Source organism: Gopherus evgoodei, chromosome 15 (assembly GCF_007399415.2).
Source record: "Gopherus evgoodei ecotype Sinaloan lineage chromosome 15, rGopEvg1_v1.p, whole genome shotgun sequence".
Classification (NCBI taxonomy): Eukaryota; Metazoa; Chordata; order Testudines; family Testudinidae; genus Gopherus; species Gopherus evgoodei.
In genome coordinates this window covers 25,887,041-25,903,497 of record NC_044336.1, presented here as the reverse complement: position 1 = coordinate 25,903,497, position 16,457 = coordinate 25,887,041, and the positions used below count along the sequence as shown (strand labels likewise).

The 16,457-nt window shown below is 47.1% G+C and overlaps 1 protein-coding gene across 7 annotated transcripts in view; it reads left to right on the top strand.

Moving 5' to 3' along the window:
- Positions 1–16,457, top strand: part of SLC39A11 (solute carrier family 39 member 11) — a 415,701-nt gene that overhangs the window by 18,860 nt on the left and 380,384 nt on the right. For all 7 annotated transcript variants that reach the window (XM_030534252.1, XM_030534250.1, XM_030534246.1 and 4 more), the window contains one exon: positions 7,062–7,220. In XM_030534252.1, coding sequence (XP_030390112.1) covers positions 7,062–7,220 — 159 coding nt within the window. The remainder of the gene's footprint in view (positions 1–7,061; positions 7,221–16,457) is intronic.

Sequence of the window (16,457 nt, the reverse complement as noted above, 5' to 3'; positions counted from 1 at the left end):
AAATTGTGGTTTGAAGACCTCAAGCTGCAGAGAATCCACCAGCAAGTGACCCATGCCCCACGCTGCACGGGAAGGCGAAAAACCTCCAGGGCCTCTGCCAATCGTATCTTGCAGTCTCTTTCCTGGTGCTCTGTTCAGGCCAGTTGCATATTGAACAATGAGCCTCTGAAGTACTAGATGTGATATATTGTGATTTTTTAGTAAGGCTTTTGACACAGTCCCACATGACAGTCTCATAAGCAAATAGGGATTTGTGGTCTAGATGAAATTACTATAAGGTGGATGCACAACTGATTGAAAGATTGTACTCAGAGTAGTTATCAGTGGTTTGCTGTCAAACTGGGAAGGATGTAGGTAGTGGTGTCCCACATGGGTCAATCCTGGTTTTGGTACTAGTCAGTTTTCTTTGTTCATGATTTGGATAATGGAGTGGCGAGTCTGCTGATAAAATTTGCAGATGACATCAAGCTGGTGTCAGGATTAGAATTCAAAATAATCTTGACAAATTAGAGAGTTGGTCTGAATTCAGACCAAGAGGAAATTCAGGAAAGACTAGGGCAAAGGACTATGCTTAGGCAGGAAAAATCAAATGCACGGCTGCAAACTGGGGAATAACTGGCTATGTGGTGGTACTGCGGAGAAGGATCTTGGAAGTATAGTGGATCACAGATTGAATATTGAATTGAACATGAGGCAATTGCAGAAAAGTCTAGTATAATTCTGAGGTGTATTAACGAGTGCTGTCTAAGATGCGGGAGATAATTCTCACTCTGTTTGGCACTGGAGTGCTGTCTCCAGTTCTAGGATAGAGATGGACAAACTGGAGAGGGTCCAGAGGAGAGCAACAAAAAACGATAAATGGTTTAGAAAATGTGACCTATGAGGAAGGGTTAAAAACACTGAGCATGTTTAGTCTTGAGAAAAGAAGATGGCGGGAATGGGACCTGATAAGTCTTCAAATATGTTGAGAGCTGTTACAAAGAGGACTGGGGTCAATTATGCCATGTCCACTGAAGGCAGGACAAGAAGTAATGGGCTTAAACTGTGGCAAGAGAGATTTAGGGTTAGATATTAGGAAAAAATGTCTAACTCGAAGGGTTGTTAAGTTCTGGAACAGGCTTCCAAGGCAGGTTGTGGTATTCCCATTACTGAAGGTTTTTAAGAACAGGTTGGACAAAACCCTGTCAGGGACGGTCTAGGTTTGCCTGGTTCTGCCTCAGTGGAGGGGGCTGGACTGGATAACCCTCTCCAGGTCCTTTCCAGCCCTGTGTTTCTATGATTCTATAACTTCAGCCTCTGCTTCTCCCCATTTTTTGTTCAAGGGTGCTAGAAAAGTGCTCGCTTGGGTGCTGGGAGAATGCCTGGCTCCAGAAGACTGGGTTTGATCCCAAGCTGAGGAAACTTTTCTGTTAATTCTTAAGCATTTTTCTTTGCTGATATTTTTTTCAGGCCTCAGACTGATTTTACTTTAAAAAAAAAACCAAAAAACTAATTTTGTTTCGTGGCAAATGAGAAGACTCCCAGTGGAGTCCGTCACAAATGAGTTTCCTTCCGTAGCTGAATGGCTCCAAAAGCAAGCACTGTAGATAGTTGGGGGCTGAGGGGACACTAAACCTGCTGAAGGCTCTTAATTGGGCTGATTATTTTTGATTAATCCAGCCTGGTACATCTAACACCCGGGGGAGTGGGAGGGGAGAGAGGAGAGGAAATGAAATGAATAAATGAATGAAGTCTGTATTTATGCTGCATATTGGATGGGTATTTGAGGATCTGATATTTCCTTTCTTGCTTAACTATAATCTGGGGAATGGATTTCTCTGCTATTTTAATAAAGCTTTATGGGCCAAATGTAGACTTGGGACTTGCATCTCCACCTGCCCCTGTTGTGCCAGGGAAGGCGTCCTGGGGCAAAATGGATCCATTGCAGAGAAGTGTGTTGGAAATCTTCTCGCAGCTGTTCGCTCTGACCCTGTTATCTTGCTGCTTAAACCAGCACCAAAGCACCTGCAGACTTCCCGTGTGGTCTTGTTTATGAATCACGCCAAGCCCTACGTTACCTGTAGTTGGAGTTCAAGGCTGCCCATTGGCGGTTCTAGGATATGGGTGAAGAGATCTGCATTGTGCTTGCTGGTGGAAGGAAAGTAGCTGAGGTTAGGGCAGGGGAACAGCCAGGTGGCACCCGGATGGGGTGATGAAATGACTTGACTGCTGCTATCTCCTCACTTGTTACCATTTGCAGTGGTGTGATCAGTACTTTTAGCAAGGACTTAACTTGTGCGCGTGTGTGTGTGCACACAGAATTCCTTTATCCAGGAACCTGCATAGAGGATCTGGGTGGGTTTTGAACCCAGCGTCCTGTGGTCATTTTGATCCTGTGCCAACAGGAGGAGGTCTGTGCATCAAGCCTAAAACTACCCCATACTCTCTTGACTTCATTATGGACTAACCCCAAAGAGATTCAGGGCATCCTGGCAGATCAGTGCAGTATCTAGTGCCCCCCTCCCTCAGGCCTGTGTATGTCTCTTCCTTCTACCCCTGCCCACTCAGCTGGTCTGTTTACAAGCAGCCACAGAAACACAAATATCCTAGGGGACTTGGTGTCTTAGAGATTCCCCTTCGCTGATGTGGTGCTGTGGTGTGGCTGATGGCTAGATGGAGGAGGTTGGAGCTCAGTGGTTTGAGCACTAGCTTGCTAAACCCAGGGTTGTGAGTTCAATCCTTGAGGAGGCCACTTTGGGATCTGGGGTAAAATCAGTACATGGTCCTGCTAGTGAAGGCAGGGGGCTGGACTTGATGACCTTTCAAGGTTCCTTCCAGTTCTGTGAGATAGGTATATCTCCATATATTATTATTATTATGCACAGTAGCTACAGGCTAGAACAACAAAATACTTCTCAACAAAACTGGAAAGCAGCCAGCACCGGCGCTGGCCCAGCATCCCCTTTGCTCCTCCCAAAGCTGTCACGGTTGTACAGATGTGGCGATGGGGCAGCGACCCAGATGATATAACTGACTCCGTTCGTCAACAGATCTCCAGTGTCTCTTCATGTTCTGTTAATTGGCAATCTCTACCTAGTGTTTGGAAACCTCTGTGCCACCCTGGGATAGGGGACAGCAGTGGAAACGCCCTCAACCCTGGTGTGGAGGGAACAGCCCTAGGAGTCAGTGGGGAGTTGTGTCCTCGCGTCTTGTCCTCCCCTTTGGAGCCAGCCTCTGGCTGAGATCAAGAAGAGCCATGACCGAGACAGCCAGTTGGCTGGTGGGTTTGGCGTCTAGTTTCCATTTCGAGACCCCCCCCAAGCTCCTTTCACGTAGGCCAGCGGCAGCTGCCAGTTGATGAGAACACGTTGTCCTGAGGCTAGTTTCTAGGTAGGTTTTAAACACAATGCCCGTCACCGGGGTAATAGAGTGCATGGACACATGTAAAACAGGAAGTGCCAGCTGACTTTGAGTGCCCACCTTGGGTCTGACTTTCAGAGGGGTGTGTGCTTGAGCTGAAGTCAATAGGAGCTGTGTGGGTTGTGTCCTGGCCAGAGCAATGAACGCGCATCAGTTGAGGCTCCTGGATTTGAAGCCGTGATCGTGGTTTAGCTCTCTTTCAGAAGGAATGTAGATCTCTCTCATTGTTTTCTAACACTTCCTCTTTTTGGGCCCCAGGGAGATGAGCCGAGTTCTCCCTTGTGGCCTGGTGTCATGCCATGTCATCTGGGAAACACCGCCGTACAGCTTGCTCTGTTTTCAGCGACAGGCGTGCTCAGCTTGGGGAGCTGAGTGAACAAATGACTGCTTGGATTCCTGCCTTCCCCTTCCACCTGTCGACTCAGTGCTGTTTTCTGTAAGGATGGAGGCTGGCGGGGTAGGAGGGTGGAGAAGAAGAGTGCTGGATTGGATCCACTCCCCCTGCTCTTCTGGTAACTGCTTTGCAGGGCTAGTAGAGAAAGTGCCATATAACTAACCCCAACCCCCTTAGTGGATTGGCGAGAGTCTCCCAGGTCACTGGAGCCCCATGGATCTTGATCGATTTCCTGCCTGCCATGAGCGTCAGCTTCCACGAATAACTGAGATCAACCCATCTTGTGTCTCCCATGTGTCTGAGTGCCTCCCAATAATTAATGCATTTATCCTTGCCACAGAGAGGCATTGTTACCTCCACTTTACAGATGAGGTACAGAGAGACAAAGGGACTTGTCCAACGTCACACAGAACATCTGTGGGGGAGCTACGACGTGCTCTTGTGGCAAGGGGTGGGTCCTGTATACTGCAAGGGGGATGCACCTCTCTCTCTGGATTGGGGTCCCTGTGTAGTGTTGTTTTTACAGCCCCAGGAAACTGAGCTTCATGGAAGGACACGTCGGAGTGGGTGGAGCGTGTGTTGTGCACAGTGCTACGTTCTGTCCTCTGCTCGCGGTGTCTTGGAGAGGGAGATGTGGGAAGGCCCCATAAGCTATGGAAGGAGGGCAGTGGAGGCTAAGCAGCTTCCCGTGAGCTCAGGAGAGCCCTCTTATGAGCACCACGTGCTGGGGGCGGCTCTCTGGTGCCCTGGGGAGCAGAGCTGGCATCTCGTTAGGGTGGAGCGGAAGGCACTGGTTCTGTGGTGCTTGCTGAGCCCAATGGGAATTTTGCTGCCAAAGCGAGCAAACACTGACTGTGTCCCCTCCATGGGCTCTCGCCTTCAGAGATTGAGGGGTTCAAGGGGAGTCTTTGGCAGTACAGCTCCCAGGGGGGCAAGGCAGCAAGAGGGCTCATACCCTCATCAGTTGCCCCAGGATGGGGAGGGTTGGAACCTGACTTCCCCATAAATCTGGGCCCTTCCGTTCTTTTCTTTGGAGAAACAATGTTTTTCCAAAAAGTGACGATGTAATTGCACTGAGCTTTTCCCTCGGCTCGTGTTACGGTCTTCCCTTTTCTAGTTTTGGTTTTTAAAGAGGTTTTAAAGAGTATTCAAAATACGAAGTTTGACAGCTGTGGTTGCCTTTAAATCTTGGCCTCTCAATTCAGCTGCAACGTCTTCTCTTCAAGGAGAGCCTGAGGTTCATCTTGCTGGATTCCTGGGGCGGTCTTTCCCCCTCCCATGTGCTGTTCTGCAGAGGGTGTGTGCATGTCTGCTGTCATTCAGGCTTCAGTGACAATGTGGAGTTGCTTTGTAGCTTTGCTGGAGTTGAAAATCGATTCTGCGCAAGTCTCCTGGAGGAAGCAGTTTCTTGAGGTTGGTTTGGCAACTGCTCATGGTTCTGAGCTGGTGACTGGACAGTCCTAGCACATGCTGACTACTTTGCTAATCTGTCAAAATGCACGATGCTTGAACAGACTGAAGTTAACTTTCCTTGCCTTTTTCTTAAAGCCTTCCCGCTATATTATTTAAAGACATGATCTCAGCTTGATTTAAGCCTGCAATTCCGGTTTTAGTAAAACCAAAGGTTTGCAAAACCTTACAGCCGGTGGAACCCTTTTTCCCCAAAGTACTTTAATACCAATGGAAGTAAGGTTTCAGACAGGTAGCTGTGTTAGTCTGTATCAGCAAAAACAATGAGGAGTCCTTGTGGCACCTTAGAGACTAACGAATTTATTTGGCATAAGCTTTCGTGGGCTAAAATCTGATGAAGTGAGTTTTAGCTTATGCCCAAATAAATTTTAGTTTCTAATGGAAATATGGTTTTTATGCATGTTGGGAATCAAATATTGGCCATGTTCCAGACCCTGCATTGTGAGTTAATGTCAGTGCTTAGGTACTTGGGTGATAGGAGGTGTTTGTAGATCTGAGAGCTAGTAGGTGAAATTGACTCATCTGGTTTCAATCACTAACTGGTCACTTTTGGCATTTCAATCTGCATTAATGGTAGAAACACGTGAGAATTGTTTTAATAACATAAGGTGTTGATTGTTAACACCTCAGGCTAGTGTTACTATGTTTAGTCCAACTTGATATGGTCTCTTCGAAGCATCCCTGAATGTGCTTTGTGGTGAAAACAGTGACACAAATGAGAAGATACTCATGTTTTAGTGTGTTGTGCAGAGGCCTCTGTCTCTGGCATTCCCTGTTGTCACAAAGAACTGGTATGTGGGTGGGAGCCAATCCTCCCCTCCCCTCCTGCTGCTCCCCTCTGGGAAGGGTTATTATGGACGTGTTAATCCTCAGTAGGATGAGCCTAGCAAGTAAGTATGTGTGCGTCAATTGTTTTCCTGCCTCAATGCTGGCTGAGTGAAAACTGATGGGGATTAAGCGTTAGCTGTGCAAAGCCTTCTCCTTTCTTCATTGTACTTCAGTGACTGCTCTGTGGGGAAGTTGGCTCAAATCTCATCGGTCAGTCTGAGTGGTTGTGTCACCTTTCACATTGCAAAGTGCAATGGCAAAAGTGACGGTGAATAAGCTGGAGCATTTGTGGCTGGCGTGAACTGAAGCCTGCTAGGTGTGAGCCCTGGCAATCCTCTGTGAGCGTTGTTTCAGGGCTGGTGCCATCCAGAAAGCTGGAGGAAGCTGAGAGTTTGACTAGTAACTAAACACTGTTACCAAAGGAGTGTGTTAGCGGAACAGTGTGGATACTGTCTGTACAATGTGCACGTTCCCATTTATTCAATTTCTGGTGTGTTGTGAATCTGCTCAACAACCTTAAGTGAGCAGAGGTCAGCATGGTGAATCCACGAAGGGGGTTTACTCTTTCCTTCTGCTAGAGGAGGGTTATTAAGGAACCAGGAGGGAAGTTATTTGAGTGTGGGTTGCTGGGGAAGGTGCCTGGGTTACCTGGGAGGAGTGTGGTGGTTGGAGGGAGTTGGAGTGATTTGTGGTTGAGAGGCAGTGTGCTCTCTGGAGTCTAGCAAACCCTTGATGTTGAAGCAGAGGCAGGGCACCTGACTGGGCATCGAGGGACCTGGCTTCTGTTCCCACCTCTGCACCGAGCTCTTGTGAGAATTAAAGCTGGTCACCCTCTGCCTCAATTCCCCCCCCCCCCACCTTTGGTCCGTCTCTTTATTGCGTGTATGTACAGCACCCAACGCATTAGGGTCCTGATCTCGATTGCGGGTAATCCTATAACCTGTATTAATTTTATGTTCTCTGTCCTTAGGTCATGTTAGCTGCATCTTACTGGTCCCTCCTGGCTCCTGCCATTGAATTGGCTGAAGATTCTGGGGATTTCGGGGCTTTTGCTTTCTTCCCGGTAGCTGTTGGTTTCACCCTGGGAGCAGCTTTTGTCTACTTGGCCGACCTCCTCCTCCCATTGCTCGTAAGTAGCAGTCTGACTGTCTGCTGTCAATGGCCTCAGGCTAGTCTCCCACCCACCCTGTTTGTGTCCGGGACCGTGGGCTGCTGGAAGCCTGTTTTTAGCTGACCTGCACGTTCCTGGATGCACGAGGGGAGCTCTTGAACGCCTGCCTTTCACACGGCAGAGTAAAGTCTGGGCTCTGAGCTGGCAGCACAGTGTCTGTGCTGTCACCACCCCAGACTCATCTGCTCATTCCCGCCTCTGGCAGATCCCCTAGGTAGCAAATAGAGGTCTGCTGCCCTAAATCATGTGCTCTCTTAGGGGAGTGGCTCATAGACTCATAGAAAGGTGAGGCTGGGAGGGACCTGGAGAAGTCACTTAGTCCACCCCCTGTGCTGTAGCAGGACCAAATAAACCTAGAGTGTCCCTGTCAGGTGTTTGTCCAACCTATTCTTAGAGCCTCCAATGATGGGGATTCCACAGCCTCCCTTGGGAAGGTTAGAAAGTTGGAAACTCCCTTATAATTGGAAGCTTTGTCCTCATATCTAGCCTAACTCTCCATTGCTGCAGATGAAGCCCAGTACTACTTGTGCTACCTTCAGTGGACACTGAGAACAATTGATCAGAGTCCTCTTTGTAGCAGCCTTTCATATGTCTGAGAACTATGAGGTCCCCTTCCCCTCAGTCTCCTTTTCTCAAGACTAAACATGCCCTGTTTTTCTTCCCCTTTCCTCCCAGCTGCCATTTTTTCATTTTGCCATTTTTGTTGCCCTTCTCGGGACTCTCTCCAGTATGTCCACATCTTTGCCCAGACCTGGGCACAGCACAGCCACTGAGGCCTCCCCAGCACCCAGTAGAGTGGGACAGTTACCTCCCATGTCTAACGTACACAGCTCCTGGATGGGCCTGTCCAGCAGCAGTGGGGATGTAAGGGCAGCTGACTGCACTGGCCTTTGGCTTGGTTTAGGGTTGGGGCTTGCCTCAGACTGTTCCGCACGGTATTTGGGGATCCCCATGGTGGATTTTGCATGGCTTCAGGGTTTTGCTATGAAAGCTGTGCTCAGCTTGTTGCAGTGTCACCAACCCCCACTGTTCAAAAATCCTGAAGCAGCTCTCAAAAGAATTATGAGATTTTTGAACCCCACCTCACCCCCCTTGCATCCTGTTTTCTGAGCCTTTAGGGTATGTTTGAGTCACACTTCCAAGCTTTTCTCGGCAATCATCAGGCTAGGAACTTGCTTTTTTTTAAAGAGTGATAATTTTGTTTTGTAACATGACTCCAGGAGCTGGAGCTTTAAAACACTGAATACTGGGAGATTCATGAGAGGTGGAAACGCTGCCCTTGTTAAACCTTCCTTTAGCTGGTGCTAGTGAAAAGGATGAACTGCAGTAACCAACAGGGCCTGGTGATAAAGACATTGATTTCCTTGGTGTTGCTAGCTGTCTAGAAGAGCTCTTCAAAAGGTCTGAGGTGGCTGTGTGTTCAATAGTAGTGTCAGGCAACAAAGCATCAGGAGTGTTGATGTTACTCTGCGTTTCGGCTAATAAAGTTAGATGGATTTTTTTTTTCTTAACCTCATATTAGTTTCCATTCTGGCAGAAGCCAGATACTAATCAGTTTCTGTGGGAGATTTAATGAAACTGCATTTCCCTGGGTTTCTCTGTCAGTGTGTGTGCTGAACGTGGCTTTAGGCCATGCACATAAAAGTGTCGGCTCTTTCCTTTTTTTATGTTTTGTTTCTTTAACTGGCAGTGGTTTCCAAACAGTCCAGGTGAGACTTTTGTTTCAATCCTGAGATGTAATCTGGAGCATTGCCAACACCAGTCGTTCAAAAATCGTGACTCAATCTCATGGTTTTTGGGGAGACTAACTTAAAAAATCAGAGTGTTTGTCTTTTTTGTCTGCTGGTGAAGGACCATTTAGGGCAGCCTTTCTCATACTGAGGTCACTGCTTGTGTAGGTTAAGTCCCTGGTGGGCCGGACCGGTTTGTTTACCTGCCCTGTCTGCAGGTGCAGCTGATCGCGACTCCCGCTGGCTGTGGTTCGCTGCTCCAGGCCAATGGGAGCTGCTGGAAGCGGCGCGGGTCGAGGGACTTACTGTCCGCCGCTTCCAGCAGCCCCCATTGGCCTGCAGCAGTGAACCACGGCCAGTGGGAGCGGCGATCGGCCAGACCTGCAGACAGGGCAGGTAAACAAACCGGCCTGACCAGCCAGGAGGTTTCACTACACAAGCGGTGACCCCAGTTTGAGAAACACTGATGTAAGGTCAGGTTTTCAAGACTTTCTCTGCAACTACAAGGGCGGGAAACTGTAAATGACAGCTGAGTCTGTCATATGATCACATGACTCCAGGAGCTGGGGCTTTAAGAATAACAAAATATTAACAACAATTCTTGGAAAATTGCAAGAATTGGTAACTCTGATATCTAACGAATGCTTCTCACTCCCCTATCAAATTCTTTTTTCCCCTTCCCATTTTGGCACAACTGAATACGTGAAATTTTTTTTTTTAATCTCTTATACAAGAGTCTATGGTACTAAGCTCAGTTCTAGGATGTACTGTAAATAGGGAGGAATGATGGTCTTGTGGTTAAGGTCCTGGGCTGGATTCAGGTGATCTAGGCACAATTCATCACTCTGCCACTGACTCCCTGTGTGACTGTGGGCAAGTCACTTAATTTTTCTGTGCCTCGATTTCCCCATCTGTAAATTGGTGCATCTAAAAAACTTTGCTAGATAAACAAAAATTAAGGCTCCAGTAGTCTGGCACTCCATGAGCCTCTCTACGGTAACGTGGGAGTTCTTTACACTTCCATTTGTTGCTTAGTTCTTCTCAGAATTTGGAAGATGAAAGTCACCAGGTTGTCATGTATTTGAGTGGAAGGAGCATTGTCCTGTGGTGTAAATAACATGGGGTTAGGCATGTCCTGGTATCAGGGGCATGTGAAGCAACCTAGCCCAAGATCCAGCTCTGTCACGCCACCAAATGAATGCAATCAGCTCTCTATTGTGGTTCACGTTGTGCGAAGGTTATCGTCCTCAAACACCTCTTTGTTTCACTTAGGCCCAAGTTTAAAAACAAAAGTATCTTGCCTGTATTGATGTTTGCAATAATTGCCTGTCGTTATAAGGGACCGTCTAATGTATTTGATCAGCTGCCGATAGCTCCCAGCAGAGAAAGTAAACAGTTCCGCCACGCAACCCGCTTCTAACCGATGTCTCTAACGTTTTTCTCTGCCTATTGGGAAGAAGCCTACATCGCCTGTGTCTGCAGGGTGGGCTGGGAGGAGGCGGGGTGCAGGACTGCATGGGAAATGGTGGGCTAGGAAAGAGATGACAGGAGGAGTGGACAGAGCAAAGTGATCAAGTTAGAGATGTTCCCCGATTGCTGCTGGGTTAATCCATCTAGCGCTGTTGGTCTCTCACTTCCAAGCCAAGTTTTGGTCCTCAAAAAGGAAAAAATCCTTCCCCATTATTCCATGCTGCTGTTTAAGAGGCTCCCCTTTCTAGAGAGGTTTTGATTTGAACCCACTTAAAATGACATCAGGAGCTGAACTGACTTTTGGCTTCCACTCCATGCATCTGATGAAGTGGGTTCTAGCCCACGAAAGCTTATGCCCAGATAAATTTGTTAGTCTCTGAGGTGCCACAGGGACTCCTTGTTTTTTGCTGATACAGACTAACGCGGCTACCCCTCTGAAACATGATTTTTTGGCTTGTAGTTGATGCCTTATCGAGATCTACTTAAATCAGAGGAGCGGGTGGGTCCTTCCACGCTCTTCCCTTGGAGTTCATTTGAGATGGAGTGTTAATATCTTAGCTTAACGAGTAGTAATCCTGCAAGGGTCTGATGACACTTGTTCTGTTTGCCTAATACTCACTCTTCGGAGATAAGAGAAGGATTCTCTCCACTTCTCTTCCTCCCATTCTACCAAGTGAGGGAACGGAATACCCCCAACAAAGCAGTAGTGTGCTCTGTTGTTTCTGATTTATACTGTGGTAGTGACTAGTAGCCGCTATCAAGGTTCCTTCCCCACTCTGAACTTTAGGGTACAGATGTGGGGACCTGCATGGACACTTCTAAGCTTAATTACCACTTACATCTGGTATCGCTGCCACCCCCCCAAGCACTACTTTTCTTCCCTGGGTAGCCTTGAGAGACTTCACCAATTTCCTGGTGAACACAGATCCAAACCCCTTGGATCTTAAAACAAGGAGAAATTAACCATCCCCCCTCCTTTCTCCTGCTAACTCCTGGTGGATCCAGATCCAACCCCCTTGGATCTAAAAACAAGGAAAAAATCAACCTGGTATTAAGAAAAAGTCTTTTAATTAAAGAAAAGAAAGGTAAAAGAAAACCCTCTAGGAGAGATTAGCATACCAGCTACTCTCACAGACAACAGATTCCAAACACAGAGGATGTTCTCCTGGCCACAAATCTTAATACACCCAAGAATACCCAAATTTGATAATTCCCTTAATGGTACCAAGACAAGTTACAAAGACTATAAACATAAACCTATTTATCCTTTTCTAAAACTTACTACTCTGATAAGAGGCTGGTTCCTTGATCTTTTTCACTCTGGCTGAAACTGAAACTCTAAACAAAGGAAAACTTCCCTCCTTCCTTTTGAAACATCTTTTCCCCATTGGTTCCTCTGGTCAGGTGTTAGCTAGGCTAGGTGAACTTCTTAACCCTTTACAGATGAAAGAGGCATTAACCCTTAACTATCTGTTATGACAAGTGCGGTGCTAGGAGCTGTACAAACCCAGAACAAAAAAACAGTCCCTATCCCAAAGAGTCTGCAGTCAAAGCAATGCCCTCATCCCACTCATGCTAGAATAAAAAATGCCAAATGCACCAGGAGTTACTGGAACTGTGTGTGTAAAAAGGAGGAATGATACCCAGGCTGAACTGACTCTGAAGTCAGTGGGGTTGTGTGTGGGCTTAGAGGTCTCCCCATGTCTTTTCTTCCAGGATTGAGGCCTTCAATTGCTTTGTGGATAGCACAGCCTAGCAGAGAGACTTGGTGGTGGTATGGGGGATGTCATGAGAGGGACGTGGGGAGTGACTCTCTTTAACAATGTATATAACTGTAGTATTCTGATAAAAAATGCCTCTTCTACCTTTTTAAACGTAATGAGCCAATGAGATCTCTGAAGTAACTGCCTTGGATTGTAATGGCTTGACATGGGGGCGAATTTGCTCAGTGTCTTTCCCATCTTTTGGATTAAAACCTCTCACAAGCAGTGCTTTAGTCATTGATGCTCAAGCATCTGTCAGGCTTAAGTTCTCGTAATTTACTCCAAGCTCCTCAAATCCTTGCGTGAATCAGTTGAAGGAAAAAGGAGATTGAAGAACAAAGCAGCACACTTCCTCAGTGAGGTCTCTCATGGAGAAAGGACTCAGAGGGGAATAGCGTGGGATGTTAATACACACCATCATTATGAAAGGAGATGGTGATGGATAAGGAATTCCTGGGTGTTTTTTTAGTGCACTGTTCTCTATGTAACGATGACTTTGATTTGATGTGCTTGATGCTTCTCCCTAGCTGCTTTGGGGTGTAGCAACTCTTCCCCCTTTTCAGACAGTTCTCAGAGGACTGGTGCGGGTACTAAAGATACCTAAGGAAGTGTTTGTGGTCCCCAGTGGAGCCCTGTGGAACAAACTGGCTAATGGGGCTGAACAGTTTGTCATTAGGTTCTTCACAAAGGGAAGGATCTAATCCATTAGATTTTTAATTTGGAAGATTTAAACCATCTGTTCTTTCATTAGTTGGGTTCACTGAGGTGAGACTCTGGTTTGGATGTGTTTCCTATTGAGTACAGGCGATAACACACCTGGAGGTGAACCGGGCAATGGGATGCTGTCGGGAGGAGCTCCAGAGAATGAGTCGGGTGTGCTCGTTGTAAGCCAGGAGGAGCTATGCTGCAATTGCATATAGGGACCTCGATATTTCAGAATGACTTGGATGGAACTGGACAAGCATGTCTCCATCTGCCGCAGCGGTGCAAACTGCGGTATGGCACGTGCCCAGTTAAACAAGGCCACGTTCTAGTTCCCTGTAGGATGTTCTGCCAGTTCTGAGCAAATAATGTCTGTTTTTATACTTCCCTTCCTCCAGCGTCGGTGACACTTAAACAGGCGCCTTTATTATTTTTTTTGAAGGAGTTGGGTACCAGAAGCTGCTGTGGAAATTAATGGGAGCTCTGAGTGATGAAGAGCAAAAAGTTTATATTTAGCTGACTAAAGTTAGGCCCCTAGATTTGTTAACTTGGCCCCTGCGTTGCTAACAATGTACAGATATAGCTGCTAACAGCCGAGGGCCAAAGACACAGAAGCCCAGGGTTGTGTAGAACAGTAGTAAGTTTGGCACTCGCCTGGACTCCTTTCTTTTTGGCACTCTGAATTGTCTGCTTCTGCAAGGAAGAAAGCTTGGATGAGTCTTCCCCTCTCTGCCACGAACTTTCATGCCCCATGCTTTGGTAAGTACCATTCAAAGGGTTCCGAGAGCATTAGTCTTGTTCTAGGGCATGTCTGCACGATGAGCGAGGGTGTGATTCCCAGCTCGTGTAGACGTGCTCGTGCAAGTGTCGATAGTAGTGTTGCACGGGCAGCGGCAGTGCAAGCCTGGCTAAGCTGCTCGCAGTCCTAACCTGCCTGAACCCTGTGGGTTTGCAGTTGCTACTTATGCTACTGTAGCTAAGCTCCTCAAGCTAGCGTGAGTATGTCTGCCTGAGCTAGGAATTATACTCCTCGCTCGCAGGATTCTGTAGTGTAGGGGGAAGAAGTGAGAGAACCCTTTCCCCAGGGCTGTTGTAATTCTCTATCCTATGGAACCAGAAACAGTATCAAGACGTGGGTTTATTATTGGGAATAGGAAGGAGATCAGGGAACATGAGCCTTCTCCCTCACGTCTGGTACTCTATTGCACACCATCCATGCAGGGACGCTTGTATAATGTGCTTGGATTGGCTTTTTTTGTTTTTGGGAAAGGCTGCCAGTATTTGACGGACAGCGTACTGTGTGTTAGCATCCTGCCTGCGAGCAGATTTATCTAGCTCAGAGCATCCCTCTTTCTTGTTTTTTCAAAGCGCCTGTGTTTAGCATAGCAATCTGAAGAAAACCCCTCTCTTTCCCTTTTCCTGCTCCCCTTGAGAGCACTGGTTGGGTTGCAGAGACAAAACCGCTGTGTGGTGGAAACTGGAGCATTTGTCTGAAATGTTTGTCAATCCTCGCCTCTGCAAAGGGTGGAGGAGGGGGTATGTTAAAGCTGTTTGCTGATACCGTTTGAATAGCTGCCAGATTGCTCCCTCTCCTGGTTTGAAGGAGGTGTATACAGAGACAGTATTGGCGAGTGGATAGGGTACTGCCCTGGGACTCGAGACCTGGGTTCTGTTCCTGATTTGGCTGGCTGACCCCGGGCATGTCACCTGTCCCTGACAGTTTTTCTTCCTGACCCTTCGTCTGTCCTATCTGTGTGGACAGTAAGCCATTTAGGGCAGGGCTGTCTCTCTTAATATAAATTTATGCAGAGTGAGTCCCTGATTTTAGCTGGGACTTCTAGGCACTGCTGCAAAACAAATATTTGTGTTCTGGCTGAATGGCCTGTCCCTGTATTCGCTCTTTTGCTTTTTTACCTAAATGGATAAGACGTCCCCCCACCAGCCCTGGAGGTGGCTCGAGCGGTTTCAGGTTCAAGGAGGTGGGTGTAACCTCCGACCAAGTAGCAAAAATGCAAATGGTGGAGGACAACGCCACTGCCTGCAGCAAATGTTCTGGACTAGTGCATTTGGCAGACTGTAATAGACATAAGCTGCCTTCGGCAGTACTACAGTGGTTTGTGATTATACATAAATACCTAACAGTGAATTAGTGATGTTTTGTTATTTGAGCGTAACACTGGATTGGAGGTAACAAAACAATGGGTGACTACCGCAGTGGTCTAGATTCTGATCTGGGTGTGACTGACAGCAAAATCTGGCTCTGTGAGAGTTGTATTTAAACTACCTATTGACTACACGCAATCCTGACTTCTCAAAATTGCTCTTTCCACTGTAAATCTAACACTGTTCTTCAGTTTAAGGCAGGTCTTCACTGGCAACGTTCAAGCACTGCCTCGGCAGTTCTTTAACGTGGCTTGTGTAGTTGGGGCAGAGCCCTGGGAGAGAGCTCTCCCACCTCCACGAGGAGTGAGGCTCCCAGCGCTAATGCACTGTTTACACTGGCACTTTACAGCGCTGAAACTCGCAGCGTATTTGTCACACGCATCTTCATGGATCATGCCCTTTCTGCAGTGGGCTGCTAATTGGTATCCTGAGGACTGAGTAACTCTGGACCAAGCCGGTGGGAAGTGTGCCAACCACGCTGCCTTTCTGCTATTACATCTAGTGTAAAGCAGAGACCAGTTGTTAAACATGCATTGAGCTTGTCTCTGATGTTTTAAACAGCCTTCAGAAATATGGTGGGGGGAGGTGAGGGGGAGGAAACTTGTCACATTCCTGTCATTGGCACCAGGAAAAGATCAGGATGCGATTTTTTTATATCACTAGACCTGATCGGAGAGAGAGATGAAATTGACTCCAGCATGTAGTGATATTTTGTGCACCTCCGTGCAACTGACACCAGCTTTTCAAGTGTGTGCTGGAGTGGAGGTATTTTCAGGAGACAGCTTCACAATGCACAAGGAGAAAGTGGGAAAAGATTAATTGAGGATGGGGGATTCAATGTGAGTCAGAGCTCACTCTCTGCATTCTTGATTTCTCCCCCCGTTCCTCCCACGCTGAGATCAATAAAAAGCAGCCCTTCTACTTTTGTGCATGGAAGCACAGATTCTGCTCCGATTAACTGAATAGCGGAAATCTTTCTGGGGAGCTTAGCCGGGGAAACTGTCATCAGGAAATACTGCAAAACCTTCCTCTTTGGAAAGGTCTTGTCCCTCAAAAAGGAAACTCTCTGTTGAAACCATCTTATAGCCTAACTGACCCCTGAAACAAATCAGCCACACTAGATTTACTTAATTTATATTTTTTTAGATAAAACCCCACCCCAAGCAGAGGTTTTTCCTTGAAAGGAAAGAAGCGCCAGATGTTCCATGGTGTCCATTAGGACGTCTCTATTGCTATTGATTTTATGTGGCAGGTGCTCAGACACCATGGTGACGGGCAGCAGTGTAAAACTCTAATGTGAATAAATAAGAAATTTTCCACCAATGCTTTCTTTACAGCTTGACTTGCAGTACAATCATTAAAATACA